Below are 24,927 nucleotides of genomic sequence, written 5' to 3'. Positions count from 1 at the left end.
TTACTGGTATTGTAAAGTACAACGGTGTGATGTCATCAAGTTGTAAACGTACAAAATACAAATACAAAATAAATAGCAGATCTACTAGATCGGCTATTTTCAAATATCCAAGGTATAAAATAAGGCTAAAGTGGTTTATGTATGTTTTAACATATCATAATTTATATCTGCAAACTAAGTAACTAGTAACTATAATTTTCAAATAAATATAGTGGAGTAAAAGTACAACATTTGGATCCCAGATGTAGTGGAGTAGAAGTAAAAGTATTGGAAATCGGAAATACTCAACTTAAAGTAAAGTACAAAATAATACCTCAAAACTGTACTTAAGTACAGTACTTAGGTAAAAGTAGTTACTTTACACCACTGCAGTGCAGATAGGAGGGTTTTACGTAGAAATAGTAGATAGCTAGGTTTTCATTTTCCCATCCCAACCAACAAAGTGAAATTTTCGCGAATCTCAACAAAAGACACTGGTGTCTACATGACAAGAGGTAGACACCGGTGTCTACTGTCTATATTGACAAGAAAGAGACAGAGGAGAAAGTGGTACAGTCAGCTGGGGCGTTAAGGCCACATATGTGGCCTCAGGTCATGGTTTGAGGGGCATTAAGGCCACTGTGGCCTCAGGTCATGCCATTGGTTTGAGGGGAATTAAGGCCCCTCAAACCAAGCCGCATGGGGGCATGCATATACAAGTGGCTAAATATGTCTTTTTAGACACAATAAGCCAGCAGTTTCTATATTGCTATTTACAGTAACACTTCTAGCCTCCATAAGTCACATCCAACCATGAAAGGTTGCGTTGTATCTTGGGAATGGGCTTATTCTGTGTAAAATGACATATTTAGCCCCAAACACTGAAATAAGAATGTCTAAAACAATAGAAAGAAGTAAATGAAATAATTTCAACACTCATCTTTTTATATTCTTAATCTAAAATATGAACCCTTGTTGCAAAAAAAAAAAAGTTGTCCTTTAAAGATAAGGGTCCATTTGGTTACCAACTCTCCATTATTTAGCTGAGGACCACCTGGATCCCCCTCAAGGACCACTGTTGAAAACCACTGTTTTAGAGCACCGTTTCTCAACACTGGGAACACTGGGGGGGATCCAAGGGGTCCCCAGATAAGATGGTTTATAGTTGTGACTTACAGTGTACAAATGGAACCAAAATCTAAATTGTAGTATTTCATACACTTTAAGTTAACAGGGTTAATTTGAATTCTCATTTGGACCCCTGGTGGGTCCAGGACCAGAGGTTGATACACATTTAAGAAAGGTTCTATAAAGAACTAAGATACCCATGTACCTGGCAAAATACTTCATAAACGTTAAGGACGTCCACAATTACAACACCAGAGGCAGCACCACAGATCACGTTCAACCCAAAGTCAACTCAAACAAAGGTGTCCCAGCACGGCTGACGGCTAGTCATTGAATTCTCTTTCATTTTATTTTTTTCATTTCATTTGAAAGCTGGGAATCATAGCTACAACATGATATATTGGTTGTGGAGATTGACCCAACAGTTTTGAAGATATGGCTTATAGAATGATGCCATGCTGCAATACTACTTTTGAGATATTCAAGTTCTAAATACATTTCTAACCTGCAATGACCTGCATGATCTCTCACATTAATTAAAAAAAGTCTTATTTACATGCAGAGTTAAGCTCTGGCGTTTAAGTGAAATGTTGCAGACCTGTGGTCTAAAGTAGTGGCTTCCGAAATGACTGCCCCTGTGTCACACTCAGTCACATAATTTAAGGGTCAAACTCGTTCTTCTGCTATACAACCAAAATGTGGAACGCCCTACCGAAGGCCTTAAAGGATTATGGTTCCCTAGTATCATTAAAGGTGATACACCATGAAAATTCACTTTTCCTATTTTAAAACCTTTTTGGGGGGTCCCACTAGCACCTTCTATCCTCACAAAGTCCCATTTCAGACCGTTGTGTATTTCTCTGGTTTTGGGAAGGTGGAGGTTAAAAGCATCCCACGGGTTCTCAAAACAGGCTGTCCAGATTTTCTGCCGTTTGTAACGTCATAAACGGCCGTTTTTGAAGAAAATTCAGGAGTGGTAATTTAGCCTCAAACCTTTTGAAAAACGTTTTTGGGACATAAACAATATGACATAAATACTTTTTAAATGCATGGTGTACACCTTTAAAATCGCCCTTAAAAAACACTTACAGGCGGCAGCAATCGCAACTGGCAATAACAAACCTAACCCAGCCTCCCCTGACCCCTCTTTGTATTTACCTACTGTATATATTTTTTGCACTGTTTATTTTATTTGTATTTACTTTTTTTTTTTTTTTACTGTATCTACTGCATAGTGCTGTGTTCTATCCATCTGTCATTCAATGTTATATGAGATACTTCAATGGTTTCCTGTGTAAATAAGCCAAGTGCTTTCCTAGGATCTCCTTTTAGTTGACCTTGTACCAGTGAACTGTACCATCATGCAACTGTACCTTTTTCTATGCAAACTGACAATAAAGTCTTCATCAATCAATCAAAGAACCAAAAATAGATTCCCCTATGTCTATGAGTGAAATAATCACTTCTAGTGGTATTTAGCACCTCTTCTGTCAGACACAAGGCAGTATGAAAGTAAATATAAAACTCTAATAAGTCATATTATAATTTAAATAAAACATGGACTCAAGCAGCAGAACAAGCAAAGGAATCTTTTAATGTTTAAAGCCGGGGTCTTAAACAGGGACTCCTAGGGGCCTCCAAATCTTTTTCTCCTTTTTTATATTAACCACTTGAACCCTGGCGTCCATATTCTGAGAAGTTTTGCCAAAAATAGCCGATCTACAAGCTCACCGTGAGCTTGTAGATCGGCTATTTTTGGCAACGAGCTCTGGTGTAGAGGGAGAAAAAGAGCAGACTAAGTACAGAGTGAAAGGTCAAGTTTATTAAGTATTGATGGTTCAAGTGGTTAAATATCTGAAAACACAAATTGACATGAATCCAAAATACACTGATGATTGTGCTGTCAAACAATGAAACTATAAGGAATCAATGAACAGGTTGTGGGGGTCCCTGCTTCATCTCTCTCTCCACTAAGGGGTCCTTGGCCTGGAAATATTGAAGACCGCTGGGTTAGGCAATTGGCACTGGGTGAAAAATGGGTTACAAAATCGTGGGATAAAAAACTTTTGACACCAGTCTCCACAAATACTTTTATAAAACTAATAAAATACTTCTCTTCTGGGTCTGGGGGGTTTGAAAACCTCTGATTTATATAATCATGATTATAATGATTTTAATATAATGAATGATAATAATGTTATCTACAAGCTAGTTGTTATTAATCTACAATCTCACAGCACGTTGTGAGCTTGTAGATCAGCTAGATCTGTCTTGAGCTGAAAAGTTTGAAAGCCAGAGGTCAAATTATGTCAAATGACCCAGAAAATATGTCCATAAGATAAGTGTTAAATGACCCAGACATTATGTCATTAACACAGCGGGTGCCCGCGAATCGATGAATGCAAGGGTTAATTTGCTAGTGCCCATGGCAACCCGCCATTCGAGGTCCTGGCGAAATATGTAATCCAAACATGTCCTGTTTATTTCGCGTGTCCCTTTTCTTTCAGTCAGGACCGGTTTTTAACAATCCTGCGCCTCAGCGTTTGTGTGACGGCCGGTAGAGAAGGCCGCGTTTTGAACGTCAAAAGAAAAAAAATAAAAGATCTGGAGAAAACTGCATGTTTGTGCAGCAGCTTTACAGGGCAGTGAACGACATAGATCTAAAAAGCTTGATACCTCGTCCACCCGCTGCAGTTGATTGGAGCGACCCGTCCAACTTGATAGGCACAAAAGAGGAAGTGTCGAGGGCAGGCTGCCACTCAAAAAAACTACTGGCCAATCACAACGCGTCTTTTCCGGGACTTTTCCATTCAAACCTGCCTCTGATTTGCCTACCGACCTTGTTGTCTGTTACGCACACAGAAGAATTCCAAGCCTCAAAAATGCCCACCAAGGCGAGACGGGTACCAGAGAGCCGGAAGAGCCTACCTTTTTATGTCTGTGAGTGAACGAGGCAGACAGCACTTCCTGGTCACGTGATTTCGTGCTGCATTTTGGGAAATGGAGTTTGTTTCATCACCGCGGTAGCCAAGTACAGTAGCTACAGTACAGTATAGTTTACTGTACAACGCATCAAAAGCGTCGATGGGCACACGTAGACATCAAAGAGATTGACGCGTTGACACCACGTGGGCATCAAATGAGTTAAGATATCTCCGCCACCGTTGCCCCTATCCATGCCAAGCTTTGCACACACAAACTACAACCTCCACTCCTCATTTCTCACATGGCACTCTTCTAGCGCCACCATGAGGCCGATTCTTGCAAAACTAATTTTTTAGACACTGCTCCTACAGATTTTTGGAGCTGATTTTGTAGGCGACCACTTTTACATCCGTTCTGGAGCACTAGGAGTTGGTGGTCCCCGGGAATTCCCTGTGAGCAGCCCTGTTGGGGTGGTCATTTGGTCATTTCTGCACTTTTTGGTAGTGGCGCCAGGGGGTCTCTGGGGGTCCCTGGAGGTGGTCCCCGAGCATGTGCCACTGTGGGTGCAAAGTTTGGCATGGATAGGGGCAACGGTGGCGGAGATATGAGTAAGTGTGACGTGTGATGTGACAGACAGACTGACTGACTGACGTACTGACGGACGGACGGACGGACGGACAGACAGACGGTGGAGGTTTTGATAGTAACTGCGACCTGACGGTTGCAATAAACATCGCAAAAACATAAAATAGACTCTGACAACAGCGATTAAGTGTTGGATTATGAGTTTATTGAGAGATGAATATGAACATTATGGGAGATATTTAAAGTATAATGGTATCAGTATTGTTACATAGAATGCACTCTATAAAGTAATGGTACCAGTAGTGTTACATAGAATACCACTCTATAAAGTAATGGTACCAGTAGTGTTACATAGGATAGATCAGAACACCACTGAATGTGTTGTGGTTGGCTGAGCTACCATAGAGCCTGCGACCCTCATATAAACGCATGTCAACTGTGTCTCCCTGCTGCAGCTCTAGGATCATTCCATTAGACACGTATAGATTACCGTCACCATTATTCTTTGAACGGTTATTAATGAGTCTCTGGTCATTTTTATACATGAAGATGGACACATAATCTTCCCACTTGCCCATTGCAGTGAATCTGAGCAGATAGACTCCTCTGGATGGAGCGACAAACTGACCTGAAAAACACACACACACACACACACACACACACACACACACACACACACACACACACACACACACACACACACACACGCACACACACACACACACACACACACACACACACACACACACTATGTTATATTGTCTTACTGTATGAAACACCTGCTGTTTGCATTTATGACTAAATAACTATTCAGTCAATCAATGTATCAATCAATCAATCAATCAATCAATCAATATTGAGGAAATAAGTCAGTGGTTTAAACCAATATTTCACTTTTTAAACATTGTTTTAAAAACAATGATATTGAAGTCCTCTCATCCTGCTATTAATGATTACTGGTCATTAATTTATACCTGATAGATATGTGGTGTAATGAGTTAATGAACATGATTTAATCTCCACCTACCTGTAGATGGATTGTATGCGTTGCCGATGTTAGTGATGACGTTCTGGTAGACCAGAGTGGTGGTAGAACTAAATGGTCCAACTTCCTCTCCACTACCACTCCTCAACCCAACAGAGAAGGCCACCTTTGGTTTGTCTGTCAACACAGGATCATTATCATATTGTTGTTTATATCATAAAAGCATAATAATATACTATTAACACTACTGTATTATACTCAACTCCCCTCATTACCAAATCTCTTCACTGAACCAAATAGATACAAGCTCACAACGCAATACACTGTGAACTTGTAGATCTGCTAGTTCTTTCAGAATGCCACCCCCCCCCCCAAAAAAAAAGAAAAGAAAGAAAAAAGAATCTAGACAAATAAATAATAATAATTATAATTGATAGGATATTATTACTATGTATTGTGAAGACAACATCTTACAGTTTATGTTAAGACCAATGATATGGTGTTTTTCAGGACACCATGGTGGGGCCCTATTATGATTAGGGTTGGGACCCGAAACCGGTTCTTTTTAGGACCCGGTTCCATGATAGCGGGTCCAGAACCGGGTCAATCATTTTTGCCGGTCCGATTCTCTTAACGGGTCTCATCACCGCATCGCGGTAAAAGAAAAACACTAGCGATTAGCGAATCGCAAAGGCCGCGATTTTCTGCAAAGTAGACTTCCCAAGCAATATGGAGACGTTTTAATTTTTGAAATCCCTTCATAATTGACTGTGCAATGATCAAATCAAACCGTGGTGTCTGTCCTTAAATCCTTGTGCATTGATTAAAAGCTGCCATTTGTCCTAAGCTGAAAGTGAAAGTAACTTCTGTGCAACGGTGGCTCCCCCTCCTCGTCCCCCGCACACATGTGAAGTGAAACCTTTGGTGTGTGTCTTAGGGTGCTTTTTTTTGCCTTGATGAAACTTAAGCAAGGCAGCGACATACAGTACTTTCTTCCTTGACAATAATGAGAGGCAGACAATACCATTACTGACATTTTGCTGAATATAAAAACGTTTTATATTGCTAATAAACAAAGTAAAAGGGAATCTTTTGGAAACTTTATGGGTCTGTAACTCAGTGAATAAATGGAACCAAATGGACCTGTTCCATTTTTACTCTAATATTTTAACATTTAATATAAATTTGGGTCCCAGTGATATAAATATAATTAAATGGGTATCTGTAGCCTAGTGTATTTAGAAATCCTATTTCTAAGTTCAAACTAAGCCATATTGTAAAATAAATATAAGAAATAGGCAAACATTTTGAAAATAGCCGATCTACAAGCTCACAGCGCTCAAACACATTTTATTGAGGACTCATAAAACTTTTCTGGGACCCGGGACCCATTACATTGAAAACCTATTAACATCACTGCTAACTACTGTTTGAACGCCCATTAGGCTTATGTAAACAACTACTGTTAAATGGTCTCAATCGTTCATGTTTTATTTAGGAAAAAAAATCATAAATAAAAAACATGTTGGACTCATGCATACAGCCAGACTACCTAACCGACAGTGTTCAAGCCAAGTGAAATGGGTGCAGTAATTTAATAAAGCTGATTTTCCATGGTTTAAGTTGTGTGTATTATGTAATTGTATAATGGATGATAGAAAATATGAAAAAATATATATATTGGAACCGTTAAGAGAACCGTTAGGAACCGGAATCGTTAAGAGGGAATCGCTAAGGACTCGGAATCGTTAAAATCCTAACGAGTCCCAACCCTAATTATGATCCAGGTCTTATGCCTTATGCCTTAACTTCTTTACCTTTTTTTCACTATTTTGAAAAACTGTTTTAAATACTTCAAATGCTGATCTACATCTGCACATTGTGAACTTGCAGATCAGCTATTTGAAATATTTAAAAAACAAAAACAAAATAGTAAAAAGGCAAAGAAGTTAAGGCATAGGGCATAAGACCTGGATCATAATAGGGCCCGTTCTTTTATCTGCTTCATATCTGTTTCCCTGACGTATGCTTGTTTTTCCTGACATTATAGCTCATATCTGGCATTGCAGCCTGCTAAAAAAGACGTAACTCAGCCTCTCAAAAGTAGCCGATCAAACATGTGGCCTGATGGTCGCTTATCTCCCGATTAGGCAGTCTTATGCCCCGTTTTCACTGAGCAAAACTTCTGGAAGTCTTGTCAAAAATGACGGCAATTTTGAAATTCACGCCATGTGAAAATGGCCACTTATTTTGTGTTCCGGGAGTTTTGGAGTCCGAAATGTGACGGCAAAATTCCTAGTAATTTTTGCTGAAAGTACCGTGAGAATACAAATTTCCCTTCTGTGAAAACGCATACCGTTATTTTTGACGTTTTTTTGACAAGTAGGTGCGTAAGGAGCCAATGATAACAGTTAAAGCTTTGTATTTGGGATTGAAAACGATCTGAATGTGAATGGGATATAGTAGAAATATAATACAGCTTCACCTTGCATTAGGGATATAATTATTTAGGATATAGTCCTTGCATTAGGGATATAATAATTATTTAGGCTATAGAAGAGTAGAGTCGCATTGTGACCATGGCTGGCTGCCTGCAAAAGTGCAATGATTTCTTAACGGCAGCTCCTGTTGGAACCTCTTCCTCCGCTATCTGCGGAGGGACTGGAGAGGTTCCGAAAGAAAGAAGCTGTTCTCAACAAAAGGTGCATCATTAGTTTATCGTCGTTGTCATGTGATGATTAGCCTAAAAGTCTTTTGAGCAGCGAGCGAGTCCACAGACCACAGCTAATTTAAAGCCCACAGGTGCAACACGTTGCATTAGATGAGATCCTTTCTGAACGGACCTTATGTGTTGTTGTTGCTGAGCATGAAGAATATTTTGTTTTAGTAAATCCATTTGTAGCGTTCAGAGTGAGATAGAGAAGAGACAGGACAGGCACCGATGCCACCGCAGTAGTGAACGCACGGAACTGGGGAGAGTGTTTTTTTTTTTTGTTTTTTTTTTTTAGGTCTTTCAGTCCTAGTGTTGCCATGTCTGCTAATTATAAGCGACTCTGGGCTTCATTTCCGTAAAGTTGCTTGTATATGATAGTTGCTCGTTTCGTTTTATTTGTTGTGAGCTTGTAGATCGGTAGTTTTCAATTAGCTGATGTGGCAATGCGTGTAGTTTTAAAGTGCTCGTGTGGCCTAGATAATATCACTTTTTGGGGATTATTTTCGTACACCTGGTTGCTTAGTTCTCTCGCAAAGTCTGGCAACACAGACTTTCATACCGTGGCAACGGTTTAGTGAAAACGAGGTATTTTATGGCTATGCCAGCATTTTTGCTTATTTGAAAACACCCAAAAAACGAAACTCCCGGCAAGTTGAAAAATTCCGGAACTGTAGTGAAAACATGCCTTTACTGGTGATATTATTGGTCCAACCTGTTTCTCTCAGCATCAGATTCTGTTTGAAATTGTAACATGTAAAGATGATGTATTTGGACTGTATAATGTTGATGTAAGATCTATTATACTCAGAGGAATATTGATGTACCACTGTGCTGGACTATTGGATTTTGAATAGACTAACTTAAAAAGGACTTGGTGTGGTGTCTCTTTCTTGCGTGGACTATTTTCACATTATTGTGGAAGCTGTTTTTCTTGCAATTGATTACATTCTAAGTAATACATTCCCAACAATAATAGTAATAATATGAATATAAATATAAACATGTAAACAACTGCGTAGGAGATGGATAACAAGTCGGTCGGGAGTGGCTTATTGTCGCTACTCTACGCTGAGTTGGCGGTGCCCGGAATCGATTCCATGACCTTGTGGTCCAAAGGCAAGAGCTCTACCGACTGAGCTACCCAGGCACAAAATGACTAACCCACTCCAGAAATAAAATATTTATGGTTTGGAACCAAATGGTCCCTGTAACTCTGAGTGTGTGCAAATGGAACCAAATGGACCCTTACAGGTCTGTAACTCTGAGAGTGTACAAATGGAACCAAATGGACCCTTACAGGTCTGTAACTCTGAGGGCGCTTTTCGACCGGCAAAGAACCGGTTCAGGTTCTTTCCCCCGCCTATGGGATGAACCAGAGGTGAGCTTTTCCACCGAGAACCGGAGTTGGTTCCGAACTGTAAAAGTTGGTTCGAAAAAAAAAAAAATCCTTGGTTCCTCTGGTTCAATCATGGTTCCATCTGGTGGAAACGCAAGCCGGTTCGCAAGAACGAACTAAGGTTCCAAGAAAGTTGAACCGGCACTGGTTCTGGAACCAAGGTTCTTTTGGTGGAAAAGGCCCCTTTAAGTTACATTTTGATACCAATACTTTTTTTTTTTTTTATTCATTTGAATTCCGGACTTTTACTTGTAACAGAGTAGGCCTACTTCTACATTGCAATATTGATACTTGTACTTGAGTAAAATATTTGAGTAGTTTGCCCACCACTCTGTTTTGTTTTCCCGCTGTAACTGACCTGATATAAAGTAGCCAATAAAAAGTACAGTAGGCTCATGACGTACTAGGGTCGTTTCACACTCTAATAAAGAGCCTAACTAATTTCGGTTCGGGAGGGCTCCCCGACCGTTGCAGGGCGGATACATATCTGACTGGCCCTCGCGGCTGCACGCTGGAGGTCCAGTGACTGGCAGTGAGCAGCAGCGTCGGGGTCTCTCTGTCTCTCTCCTCTCACACACGCGAGCTCCGTCGAAAACATTCAATCTACAAGCTCACATTATAGACGTGCCGCGGCCGCCTCTCTTGCTGCATGCATATCATCATGCATTCACAACTCGTTGTGGAAAACCTATCAACACGGAACATTAGCCACGTTGTGTCTATGCTTTTCTTTTCTCTTTAAAACGGTCGGTGAGTAGCAAGACATGTACCAAAGCTGTGTGTGTGTGTGTGTGTGTGTGTGTGTGTGTGTGTGTGTGTGTGTGTGTGTGTGTGTGTGTGTGTGTGTGTGTGTGTGTGTCGCGCGCGCCAGCAAGACCCAGCTGCACTGTCTGTATTCGCTATGAAACACTCAATACACGGCGTCCACAATCATTTGGAAGTCGGCGTGTCTCCCTCCCAAACGACCACTGTTTCCTTGGATTCACAGCCGAGAATATGAACGTGAAGCCGGGCTGAATGAATGAGAAGACACCGCTGAGTACCGAAATTAAGTTGGGAGGTCACAACATTTCGCCAGCACCGTGGAGCCGAGTTTAGTCGGTTGACTCCCCCCCCCCCCCCCCCCCCCGAACCGGGAACGACAACCCATATTTGGGTCTGGCCAGTGCCGAACCGAAATTAGTTAGGCTCACTATAAAGCCCTTTGCACACAGGCGCGTTTAACCGCACGGATAAAACGGACAATATAATTTTTTGAAAAGAAAACAATTATTCTCTATGACCTCATGCACACCGGCTCCGAATTAGCCGTGCGACGAGTGGCTGCCGCCGTGCGTTTTTTTCTCGATCGAACCCAGTTCGATTTGTGCGTCTTGTCGCATGAGGTAAAAAACTCATCACTCCTTTTATGAAACCTTTTTGGATCCGCAGCGCCGATTCCGCACAGTCTTGCACACCAAATCCAATGCGTTTTATTCATGCCGCAAACGAAAAAAACGCAACTGTCCTGTGTGCAAAGGGCTTTTTCGGGCCGAATATCGGAGTGAATTTCGGAGAGCGTGAATAAAAAAATCAACCTCACGTTATGTCAGTCACGTTTGCACACTGCTGCCCGTTTCGCGCACCACTCGGTCCCTTGCTCTCTCTATCTCTCTCTCTCTCCTTGCCCTGAAAAACGCATTTCGCAACGAAAAACGCAGCAGTGTGCAACCACCTTTACAGTATCACCGTGTTACGTACGACTGTGAAAGCCTGAAAATATGCTACCCCAGATATGATTAAAACACTGAAAGTGGTCAATGCTGTAAAATAATGTTCAATTTCTTTACAGGGTTTCAGAGATGACTATTCTACATGTATAATATGTTTATAAACAAATAGCTTAATTCACTGTACAGGGACTTTAAGGTTAGGGTTAGGGTTAGGGGTAGTCAAACTGCATTTGTACTTTTTATTTATTTTTTTATTTACTATTTTTTTTTTATACTTGAAGCGAGCCGACATTGTTTCTTTAGGAACAATATTTTCTAGTGTAAAAAGACACTCCTATCACACATTGATTTGGTGGCCCCCTATGGGTCCCGGATTCCCTGTTGAAGACACCTGCAGTAAGTTCATTAATAGTGGGACTGGTAATGTGAGATACTGGGGGGCTAGAGCATTTTTAAATACAATCCTCCTGAATGTATAATGCTAATATGTGTTGAAAAAATACTTACTCCACAGTTCCTGCACTTTGCCCTCAGCATCAGTCAGCCTGGTTTCTATCTGAGCCAGGAGGCCTGAAACACAACATTAGCATTAAGTCTGATAGCATCACATTATACTGAAACACAACATTCGCATCAAGTCAATAGCATCACATTATACTGAAACACAACATTCGCATCAAGTCAATAGCATCACATTATACTGAAACACAACATTCGCATCAAGTCAATAGCATCACATTATACTGAAACACAACATTCGCATCAAGTCAATAGCATCACACTATACTGAAACACAACATTAGCATCAAGTCAATAGCATCACACTATACTGAAACACAACATTAGCATTAAGTCTGATAGCATCACACTTTACTGAAACACAACATTAGCATTAAGTCTGATAGCATCACACTTAGGGTTGCCACCCGTTCCGTAAAATACGGATTCGTCCCGTATTTGAGAATGAAATGTTGCGTTCCGTATTGAACCAATACGGAACGCAGTTTGTTCCGTATTTCCCAAATGCCCCATAAAGGTCTGTCACTCAAACACTGAATTTAACAATAATGAACTGGCAGCACTCGCGGGAGGCAAGCAGGACATCCTGTGTGCGTAAACATAAAACATCCAGTGGCTCGGTGCGGTGGCTGTGTCTGGTCACGGTCTTTCAGTCTGTGTCCATGGAGTCCACTAGTAGCCCGGCCGGCAGTCGCTGCCTGCAGTCATTTACACTGCGTTACGGGGAGCACCGCGGATTTACCCCACAAGCGAGCTGCTCTACAAGCTCGAGTGTTTTGTTATTTAATAACAACACTCTAATAGTTCACAGAAGAGATGTGTAAATTCAATAGGAGACGTTTAAAAACACAAAAAGCACGATCGCACCAAACTCTCTTTGTGCGCCTCTGTCAGGTTGGTGGGAGGAACCAGCAGCCACCAGCAACCCCTCTACCAGGTCAAGATAAGATACAATAAGGTGACATGAGATGAGATAAACCTCTATTGATCCCGAGAAGGAAATTTGAAATAACACAGGAGACGTATTTTAAGCACACAACTGGTTGCAATGTGATATGGTGTGAGCTTGACATTTTCAAAATGTCTTTGAATTTGAAAATTTTATTTTTGAAACATTTCAACAACACAAATCTTGAATGACCTGGCAAAAAATATATATAAACTAGAAAAATGCTCTTCGGAGCACGGGTCTCCGCCAGGTCAGGTAGGATATTCATACAATTTAATTTGTCATATTTTGGAAACAATTGCTGATTTCAAACTGCAAAAAGCTTACACAATATTGTGTGTTAGTTATAACAATTCTATGTATTTCTGGGGTTCGGGACTTTAAAACACACGTTTTCTTCTTGGCACGTGGCAGTGCCGCGCGGCCGGAACGCACGCCACCGCGCGGCCGGAAGAGGTGTCCCTTATTTCAGTTTCTGAAAGGTGGCAACCCTAATCACACTATACTGAAACACAACATTAGCATTAAGTCTGATAGCATCAGAAATACTACTGAAACACCAGTAAGACTAAGGAGCAGTGACCAAAAATGTGTTTGAAAAAATCGTCCTGATGGTGGCGCTAAATGGGACAGATCCATGTTGATGACATGACTGTAGACATACTGGCCCTTAGTGATGTGCGGGTCAGGTTTTTTTCATAACCCGCACCGCCCACAGCCCGCACGGAACGTAACCCGCCCACCCGCGCCGCAGAACAATATATAAATCAACGAATCCGCCCGCCCCGCAACCCGCATTTAAAAAAAAGATGATATATCATCTCCACAATAGCTCATCTTTATAGGCTATACGGCTCTTCTAAGTTTATACAGCGCCTCGCACAATTCAGAGTTGCCGTGGTCTTGGGTCGCGCGCCCCTGCCGACCCATACCTTTTCTGAGCTGAGGTCTCGCAACAGGGTGTTTTAACAAAGAAACAAGCCTATATCCATATCAATAGACCTGTATAGTTAGCCTGATAAATCAGTCCGCACATTACCACCCCCTGTTGGTGGGTGGTGTGTAGTGTGGACTGACCCCGAGATTATTTATTTTATTTCAAGCTCGCCCGAGGAGCGGGCGAATTGAATGGGCCAATCAGGGCTTTATATTTGGGGCGCGTGGTAGGCTGATCCCTTCAGAGCTCTTATGCCCACGTGAGAGTCCCTAGTGGACTCTGATTGGTGCAATTCTGCCCACGTGAGTCGCTAGTGGACTCTGATTGGTCCGTGAAAACTGTCATGGCGGAGTCAGACTCGACTCGAATTCTTTTAATAAACTATACAATAGTGCCGTTTCATTACGTTTGAATACCATTTTGCACTAACGTAAACATGCAATCATATAATATGTTATAAGAAATAACATATTTTTGCAATGTCACGGCACGTCGCCGTCGGGGGCTCTAAGCGTGTGTGTGTGTGTGTGTGTGTGTGTGTGTGTGTGTGTGTGTGTGTGTGTGTGTGTGTGTGTGTGTGTGTGTGTGACGTCAATAGGCTATAGTCCGCCCCCCAGAAGTGGAATGTCTACCCGAAATCTCAGACTCTCTTCCCAAAACGAAGTGTGTGATAGAGTCTGACGCGTGCAGTCAGGCTACTGTATAGTAGGTGTTGAACGACCTTCGCGGGACGTCTCTAGAAGAGCGACCCCCCAAACATTGAATCAGCACTGCAACACTGCGAGTCGCACTTTAAACAGACAGCAAAGAGACGGACAATATTAAATCCTGTTGGTTGATTAATCACCATGATTGGAGAGAAGGGAGCGACTCGAGTCTCGAGGTGAGCGTGGTTGGTTCATTCAGTCAAAAAATCGGTCTCACTTGCGAACGTTGTGTTTCAAATCATATCCGTTGACTGGCTGGTTATTTAACTTAACCGACACAAAGTATTTATAAACGGACTTGTGTGGATGACAGAGACATATAAGTGAAATCCTGATCAGCGACACGCGTTGAATTGTTTGTGCATCTTCTCTGCTGTGCTCACGACCTCACGTTGTGTCAAATGTTGGCAAAATGTGGTTCGCGGCCCCAACAGGAGCGGAATTGGGACGGTCCTCGCACCAAGGAGCGGAGGAGAAACCTCGCTCCTCTCTGGCGCATTTTAAAACTCGCTCGCTCGTGCTCGTATTCAAACGTTGTATTCTTATTCTTATAGGCCTACTCTTATTAAGAATAAAAGGCAAAGTGATTATTCTTATTTATTTTTTGCACATGAGAGTGGTGATAACCCGCCCGCCCGCCGCCCGCCAATTGAGTCTGAAAACCCCGACCCACCCATCCGCATGTGGGTGGGTTGGCGGGCGGGTGGGGGCACCGAGTCGGCCCGCGCATCACTACTGGCCCTCATTTATCAATGGAGTGTAAAAAACAGTGTATTTTTTCCCCCCAAATTTTGCATAGTCCCAAACCACACACACGCACACAGGCAGTGCACGCACACACACACACACACACACACACACACACACACACACACACACACACACACACACACACACGCAACTACTTGGAACAGCAGTCTTTGACAGTGGGAATGTGGGATTAACAATCTTCGACAATGAGGTTATAGCACTGCACCCTACATGAATGACCCAATTCACCGCCATGAATACGTTATTAATTATACGGATATTAATTTAAACCATACCGAGTCCGACGTGCACAGCCAGTGCGCGTTCATTTGGTTACAAGCAATTCGAACCAATGCTCAGTCCCCAAGGTAGTCATCTGAATGCAGTGGTTGATGAGTGAAATGGCCATTTATGGGTGGAGGCTGGCTGGTGTTGTGTGCCGCGGTGCAAGCTTATATCTGCTATTATTGAGGAGATGGTTTTAACTCTGATCTCCCGGTGGCAAAATAAATCCACAGCGTGAAGATGGTGCGCTGGCCTGGGGCACAGCCTGCCTGTGGAGCGTCGGGTTTTATCATCAACTCCAGCATAATGTACACTAACTACTGTATACATTTAGAGACCCCACGTTCCACGAAAATATTTAATTAGGGGTGCTGCTGGGGCGCCTGCTGGCCTAGTGGTCAAGGCGCATACCACATACTAGGCTTTGATGCCTGCTGGCGTCGCCGGTTCGATTCCCGATCCGGACGACCTTTGCCGCATGTCATTCCCCATCACTTTCCCCATTTCCTGTCAGTCTACTATCCTATCAAATAAAGGCATAAAAAGCCCAAAAACAAATCTTAAAAAAAAAAAAAAAAAAAAAGAAAATAGCGGTGCTGCGGTCCTGACACCCAAAAATGCTCTGTATATCTTATAGGTCTGAGCCGCGAGATTGGCAGTCTTATCTGAATACGTTTTAACTGTTATTAAAGCACTTCTTTAATGGGTGAATCATTACATTGCAAATAAGCGATGTCAGATTGTTTCCATTTGCTAGATTTAAATTGCTTGTCAATGTCACTTATAAAATAAAATCGGCGTGCATGTCCATGATGTACGCTTTTATAAAATGTTAAATTTTCACAGGGATTATGTATTAGTGTGTTAGATATACATTTTGGAGTGGATACATTTGTCCATTGCCTGTCAGATAGTTGGACAATGCTGCTCCGCACGTCTACAATGGAACAAAGTGGTGTAGACATGTAGGATGAATCCTACACCACCTCAGGACGTGAGATCTGATCCTGCCCTACGCCAATGTCAAAGACACTTGCCTAAATTTCGGTGTACACCCAAAATTTGATCTGCACCACGTTGATAAATGAGGGCCACTGTGTACCGCTTTGCGTGATAGGAGCAGTGTCCAAAAATGTGTTTTGCAAGAATCTGCCTCATGGTGGCGCTAGAAGAGGGCCATGTGAGAAATGGTTGTGGTTTGGCAGCCAAGGAGTGTGTGTGACAAGTTTGGCATGGATTGGGGCAACGGTGACGGAGATATGAGTAGGGGAAAAGTGTGACGTGACGTGACGTGAAATGACGTGGCGTGATTTATGTAACAGAGGTGATCCGAACCTCCCCACCCGGCTCCAATATCTTAACCATTACTCCAAAGGGATATCCCTATGGAACGAGGGCAGATACTAGACTTTTGAGGCTTCAGGCTGGGGCTGCGACTGTCTCCGCCACACTCACCCCCCTTTGACCTCCTCCTACGGGGAAGCCCAGATCCGGGTCACGGCACCAATGTAACAGAGGTGATCGGAACCTCCCCACCCGGCTTTGAACCCAGGTCTCCCACGTGAAAGTCCAATATCTTAACCATTACTCCAAAGGGATATCCCTCTGGAACGAGGGCAGATACTAGACTTTTGAGGCTTCAGGCTGGGGCTGCGACTGTCTCCCCCACATTTATGATACTGATTTACTACAAGACTGTGGCTTTTCATGAGTTCAGTAGTTTACAATCTAGGCATTTAGCAGACGTTCTTAATTCAGAGCGACTGCGGTTCTCAAAACGTTTATTTTGACAATCATAACTAATAGGCCTGTCACGATTCATGAAAACATCGATTTAAATCGTTTTAATTAGGGAACGATTCAAATCGATGTTTTAAAAAACGAATCGCGATTCGACCAACAAAGGGCACGCTCGAGTTAAACTCAATTCCTTCTTCAATGCCCTGCGTGTTCAACATCTAACGTCACGCAGCTACAGCAGGAAGGCTCACTCACTCACTCAAAGCTGCTGCTCATTGTGCCAGCGTGCCTTGTTAAAGCAGGAGCAGAGCTCCGTGATTTTGATGGACAAAGATAGCAGTTAGTTGAGTGCTGTGTCATTACTTTGCTGCTACAGAGCATAGCACTAATCAGTGCTAAGGGCTAACAACAACAATGCTACGTACAGATGCATGTCTCTGCCACTGGTTACAATGTGGAAACAACGTTTCTAGTGAAAACAAGAATTGACACAGTCAATATAAATTATAACCAGGTGAAATGGTGGGTTAGAAAGTCAGGGACTTTGAACAGTCTATCCACAATGAGACACTAAGTCTTGACTTCGATGCAGTATTGATTTTGAAAAGAGGGTAAGAGTTGTTGTTATGCCTTAGTTTGTGCCTGGCTTACAGTACAGTTGGCTTGCTATGTACCACAAGAAAAAGGCATTCTTTGATATAGTATTGAAAAGAGGGTAAGAGTGTTGTTTAAAAAAAAGAACAGGATTTGACATTTAAGAATTGATAAGTTTACACTTTTCTGTCATTTGCTATTTGCAATTGATATATAGAGGATAAGAGAACATCTAAAAAATACAGGATTCCTTGTAAGAGAAGACAAGAGAACTGAAATGTAATTGTGGTTTTTTGTCATTTGATAGTTCTACTGTATTGAAATTAGCATAAGAGAAAACAGTATTGTTAAAAGAAAAGAAAATACTGGAATTGTAAGAATTGTGGATTTTTTTGGGGTAATTTTTCTGGAAAATAAATTTGTGTTGAAAACGTTGTGACATCATGAATCGTGAACCTTGAATCGTGATTCGAATCGTATCGTGAGTTGAGCGAATCGTGACAGGCCTAATAACTAAACATAATAACATAACTACGGCCATACTCTACCCTGATTGGTCGAGTACTGGCTGGCCACCTCAGAAAACCGAATCTAGCTATGCTCGTAACACAGGCCATGGTGGAAGTCCTTATATGGTCAGCACACATTCTAGTGAGGAGAATGAATGGAAAATGTGCCAATTATATTTTTATTTGAATGAAATACAATCACTGAATATACCTTTAAGTCTGATCATCAGATTATACTGTGCTAGTGCTGTTTCATTTAAAATACAGCTGCGAGTTAGAAGGTTCCTGGTCCCAATCTCACCAGGGACACAAACAAACAAACAAACAAAAAAACTATCATGGATAGGCTTAATATGTCATGTTTTGTCATACATGGTCCATTTTATATGGTGCCTTTATCCAAGGTGCTTTACGTTAAGACTCAACTACTAGTCCGGGAGCCAAATGGTGATTTTTGGCTGAACGTGGATTCGCCTGTAAAAGTTTTTTTCTCAACTGATTCTTGTAGCTTGGGGTCACCTCTTAAGGATTCAAGATGATGACCAGTGATATCCATTGAGCATTTTTTATTATTAACCCCTTAATGCCTGAAACACAAGAAATCCACCCAGGAGGAAAATAGCCAGAAAAGGATTTTTTTTCTGGGTATTTAAGGAGGATCTGAGGGGTCTAACTAGGGGTTTGTCATGATGCTGAATCCATTGCAGTCATTTGTTTTGAACAAAAACATTCCGTGGGCTAGAAATGGCCTCAGAAAACAATACACATATGGGTGAGTATTCATGTTAGTCGGAGGCCTTAGGGTTGTTTTTCTCGTGCTAATCAGTCTAAAAGTGCAAAAATTTGCACAGATGTAGCTCAGGGCATGCTCTAATGATTTAGCTAGGGCGCCCGAGTCTGCGACATTCGGGGTCGCCGCAGCGGCCAAATCAAGTTGGGCTCCCATCGACTTTAGTGATGAAAAGTGATGAGTCAGAGTTTTGTGGGTGCTGTGTTGACCCCGAAGGTCGCCGACTCGGGCGCCCTAGCTAAATCATTAGAGCATGCCCTGAGCTACATCTGTGCAAAATTTTGCACTTTTAGACTGATTAGCACGAGAAAAAAAACCCTAAGGCCTCCAACTAACATGAATACTCACCCATACGTGTATTGTTTTCTGAGGCCATTTCTAGCCCACGGAATGTTTTTTGTGCAAAACAAATGCCTGCAATGGATTCAGCATCATGACAAACCCCTAGTTAGACCCCTCAGATCCTCCTTAAATACCCAGAAAAAAAATATTTTTCTGGGTATTTTCCTCCTGGGTGTATTTCTTGTGTTTCAGGCATTAAGGGGTTAATAATAAAAAATGCTCAATGGATATCACTGGTCATCATCTTGAATCCTTAAGAGGTGACCCCAAGCTACAAGAATCAGTTGAGAAAAAAACTTTTACAGGCGAATCCACGTTCACCCCCACGGCTCCCGGACTATACCGAGACTTCTGCATTGTGGCGTCGGGACGACGGTAGGAGAGTCTTACCGACTTTGTCATACACTCCTGCTGGATGGTCGGCAAAACAGTCTCTAGTGGCTCGACACATGCACAAATGCTAAATATAAGACACCGCTGTCATTCTCCAAACTGTTACTGACTATGGCGTTAACTTTGCACAATGTATTAGTCCGTTGTTTTCAATAAAAATAGTTTTTACCAAGTGTGTGTCGGAGTGTCACTGGTTTGGTTAAACATGTCTGCACTTATCACGTGACGTTCACCCCTTCCCCCATTCGCTCATACAAGGACATGAGGTATGTGTATAATGTGTATAGGGAAGAGTGCATAATAATGCTTCCCAGCCACCGAGAGGCACTGTTGCAACCAACATTGTGGAAAATGGGGAAAAGCAGTGACACTTGGTAAAAACAAATTTTATTGAAAACAACAGACTAATACATTGTGCAAAGTTACCGCCGAAGTCAGTAGCAGTTGGGTGTCTTATATTTAGCATTGTGCATGTATCGAGCCACTAGAGACCGTTTTGCAGACGATCCAGCAGGAGTGTATGACAAAGTCGGTAAGACTCTCCTACGGTCATCCCAACGTCACAATGCAGAAGTCTCGGTGGAAGTAACTAGTAACTAAAGTGCGTGCGTGCCTGTGTGTGTGTGTGCGTGTGTGAAAACGTACCTTCACTTTCTCCTTTCAGTTCCAACACCTGGTTTTCACTGGCATTTAATCTGCCCTGCAGGTCTCCAACCTTCTCTTCAGAGGCACTCAGTTTGGAAGCCATTTCTGAAGACCAATCAATCAATCAATCAATCAATCAATCAATCAATCAATCAATCAGTACATAATGTACATACTGTATAGACGACTGTTACTGCGGTGCCATTGCTGTGTGTAAACAGCAGTGTAAAGTAACTAGTAGCCTACAATTACTTAGGTACTTCACTTCTGGGACAACCCAATCTTATTTTATTGTTGTTTGGGACACGATCAACACAATTTATTTGTTGTGTTCAATCTGTGTTTTTAGATATTTTAGTATTCTAGTGATGCATTTTGCATCATCAGTGATACGTTTTGCATCATCTGATGCAAAACGCATCACCAGTACATGCTGAAATACTAAAATATAAAAAAAAAAAAAATTAAAAAAGACTGAACACAAAAAAGAACTGAGGATTGTGTTGATCGTGTCCCAAACAACAATAAAATAAGATTGGGTTGTCCCAGAGGTGAAATGGCATTTTAAGTACAATTTTGAGTAATTAAGCTCTTTACTTGAGTATTTCCCTTTTTCAATAATCTTTACACCACTGGCTGCTGTTTACACCACGGCAATGGCACCGGCGCTCTGTACAAATCAGAATGAAGCCTTAAAATGGACACATCATGCTGCAGGGTTTGGGGTGTCGTCAGATTGTGAGAACTGGGGTCTCCCTGCGTTGTGTACGACCTGACTGGACGCTGTAGCACTTTCTGTGGACAATATTACCAACTGTTTGAAAGGCCTGCAAATTAATGACCAATAATCCAAGAGCTGATAAAAGGCATTGTTAAAAATTCTGTTCAGTGTCTGTTATAATTGGCAGTGGCCATATATGGAGGAGGCGCAAACCCGACAGTTGCTTTAACAACCTAGATTAATATCCTACATGTGACACAATAACCCAAAACCCTGAAATAAGCAAGCCAAAGGAATGAATTAGCCTACTATCCATGTAGGCTGAGAGAGAGAGAGAGAGAGAGAGAGAGAGAGAGAGAGAGAGAGAGAGAGGGAAAGAGAGAAGCCAACTCTGACAAGTGAACTCACTCTGACGTGACATCCTTATGATGACGGAATAAATATAATCCTTAATCCTTATGCAAAAAACATCGGTGATATCTTGCTTTTTTAAGCATGAAGTTTCAGCAGCTATATCGCCTAATCAGTTTGATACTGTTTGAGCTATTTGAGCTGTAGGCCTACACAGTAAATCAATCGCCTCGTTGATCATTCTCCCCAGCTGCTATGCTGTGCTGCGCTCTGCGGGGGGAAAATCTCCGCCAGGTTAGGTTGTCCACCCCTGGCCTGTAAAATTCATAGGAGCCAAATGGAATGAAATCTGCTTAAACTTACTGACAAACGGATAGAGAACCATATATAGGCTATATAATGTCAGGTGGAAACCTTGTATGTCCGTAAATAAATGAATAAACTCATGAATGTATGGCAGCTGTTTTTTTTTGCTGCACAATGGGAGTCCTAAATTACAACAAGGCACCAGAGGCTCAGAAATAATTAATTTTGTATTTATTGTTTTTATTATTATTATTATTATAATTAAACTCATTCAAATGACCACCAGTGAGCACTGGGACTCACTTCATTGAAAAATATAATGTATTGTATTAGATATTATTATATCTAATAAATATTAATACGTCTAATATATGTTGGCAATGCATCTCAGACTTTTTTTATGGAGTAACGCAAAAGTAGTGTAACGAGTAGTGTAACTAGTTACTTTCTCCAGGGAGTAATGAAGTAGTGTAAGGCACTACTTTTTTCAAAGGTAGTAATATGTAGTGCACTACTTTTTTGAGTAACGGACCCCAACTCTGTTGCTAACCTGCATTTTGTTTGGCCAGGCCTTGCATCGCATGCTTGGTGACGTTCAGCTCCTTCCGGATCTCGTCCTCAAAGATCTCCCTCCACTCGTCCTCCAGCATCAATTTAATCCTGCTTGTGACGGCGATCATTCTGGCCTCCAGGAGCGTCAGCCTGTGTTCCACGGTGGGGACCCTCTCTCTCTCTCCCTGAGCCCCAGACTCAGACAAACACACCAGGAGGACCAGCAATGCTCCACACGTCTTCATGATGACACCCAGACACTGTAGGCAGACAGACATATGGACAGACAGACAGACGGACAGAGAGACAGAGACGAAACTCAGCTCTGTATAGCAGGCCTGGAATTTTGTCATTTTAGGGGGAAGAACCGTGAGCGATACCTCTTTTTTATGGGTTTATGAGGATGTAGAGTCCATTTAGACGTTACTTTGAAGTGTCGAGAACTTTCAAATTCAAGGTTGTACCCCAGTGCACAATCACCTCAGGAAAACATCAATGAGGATCACAAAACTAGACTTGACTTACAGATAACATGTACGCACGCACGCACACGCACACGCACACGCACACGCACACACACACACACACACAAATCTGGTGCAAAAGCTGTAATTGTTACTTGTGAAGATACTGTAGGCCTAATGGTTCTCTGTTTAGCCTTCCAAAACACATCCCTTGCTCTATCTACTGTATCAAAAGCATGGTACACAAAACCACACACCATTTGTGGACATACACAATTAAGCTAAGCCTTGCTTGGGGGAGGAAATATCTGTGAGTCCGGTGAGCGGGCTACAAGGTAACAATATAGTAACTGAATTGAATTTTTTTTTTATTTGGAATAATCTACTATATCGTTTGCAAAAGCAAAATATTGTACAGTTTTGGCTTTGTATCGTTTTAAAATGCGGTAATCGGTATCAAATCGTTTTGCAATGGAAATAAAATTTGATTGTATGGAAACTAAGTATTTGTTCCTTGTATTTGGCAATTTTGAGAGGGAAAATGAAAAAGAGGGGTCTAATTACCTTTCCATTCCATATAGCTACTCTTGGTCTATTGATAAATATGTGTAATCTCTGTGTTCATGTAAAGGTGTGGGTTTGTGCATATATGTTGTAATATAATGTCCATGTATTTGCAAGATAATCACAGAGTTTAATACGATTTTTTACACGTTTTACACAGATTTAATTTCTTTGTCAAATAGTTACTATATCGATTTAAAATCATTGACTCGAATCGTATCGCCATGAATGAAACAATATTGTTCATGTATCGTATCATTAACCATGTATCGTGATGCACATTGTTGTCTATTTAGGAAGCACCAGTAATGAGCGACAGGTGTTTTGGGTTTGAGACCAACAGTCTTTTGACTGTGTGTGCAGTGTGAGGCTGTTGTTATTTTCTCTATCATGCAAAGTGACTGAGACTGAGGGATTGTCTGACCCTGAAATTGTAAATAAATACTGCATATTCTGCAACTCTGAAGAACACCTTTTGGACATCGTTTTTTTATCGCACCACAAGTCTAAACTAGTTATTTTTAATCGGCAACCAGTAGCGGCAAATAATGGGTTTCGTCGTAACAAATAGAACAGTGAAGTCATGACGTGACTCGCTCATCCTGTGGTTCCACGGAAGTAATTCTATATGGAGAATAACATTGGGTCATCTTAAATCGTCTCATATAAGCATTGTGGTCCAAGAATAAACAAACTGCCTTTGCGATATTGTCGGCGAGGTGGCTCTGTATGGTTTATGATAGTCAGTCACTCATAAGTGATAAAGCCTGTTTCTAGCGAATATGTAACTAATTCGGCGACAGTAACATTAGCGTTTTTTCACCATCAGTTGATTCTTCATATCCATATGAGTCAAACCGCTGAGATAATTTGTTTATAATTGGAACACAGTTCTTATATGACGCAATATGAAAAAGGTCTATGGGAATTCAGAATGGGGGAGGAAAACCACAAACCAGGTAGGATGTGTAAATTACGTCACACTTCACTATTCTATACTTTTCGTTTTTGGTCGCATTCCTAAGACAATAATTTGATTACAATAAATGTTCCCCCATTGATTCCGGATGGGGACCCAGACACCCATCCGGAATCAATGGGGGTAAATTAACTATATTCAAATGTTTGTCTTTGGAATGCGACAAAAAACTAAAAGTATTATTGAACTCAAGTCTCCATGGCGTGACTAATCAATAGGAAAAAATGTCATTTTGGGGGTGAACTACTCCTTTAATGATGAAAAACACTGAATGTTCAGGAGACATTGCAACAACTTGGCTCATCGCCAGACTGTGGATGTTTCAACAGAGCTCTTTGACCGACTGCAGCAGTTTACTGTACCAGTCTGGAACCTCCTGTGACCAGTGGTGGTGACCAGTACTCACA

The 24,927-nt window shown here is 41.7% G+C and overlaps 1 protein-coding gene across 1 annotated transcript in view; it reads right to left on the bottom strand.

Annotated features, from left to right (window-relative positions):
- Positions 1–4,800: 4,800 nt before the first annotated feature.
- LOC308303511 (complement C1q-like protein 2) overlaps positions 4,801–24,927 on the bottom strand; it is a 21,966-nt gene continuing 1,839 nt past the window's right edge. Inside the window, exons 2-6 of the mRNA XM_080747895.1 lie at positions 22,512–22,773; positions 20,584–20,688; positions 11,931–11,993; positions 5,645–5,779; positions 4,801–5,245 (exon numbers count right to left, since the gene is read on the bottom strand). Coding sequence (XP_080604021.1) covers positions 4,965–5,245; positions 5,645–5,779; positions 11,931–11,993; positions 20,584–20,688; positions 22,512–22,758 — 831 coding nt within the window. The 5' untranslated portion in view covers positions 22,759–22,773 and the 3' untranslated portion in view covers positions 4,801–4,964. The remainder of the gene's footprint in view (positions 5,246–5,644; positions 5,780–11,930; positions 11,994–20,583; positions 20,689–22,511; positions 22,774–24,927) is intronic.

Source organism: Nannobrachium achirus, assembly GCF_963921795.1.
Source record: "Nannobrachium achirus genome assembly, chromosome: 2".
NCBI lineage: Eukaryota > Metazoa > Chordata > Actinopteri > Myctophiformes > Myctophidae > Nannobrachium > Nannobrachium achirus.
Note: the sequence above shows the minus strand (reverse complement) of the source record. Positions and strands in the feature narration are given on the sequence as shown.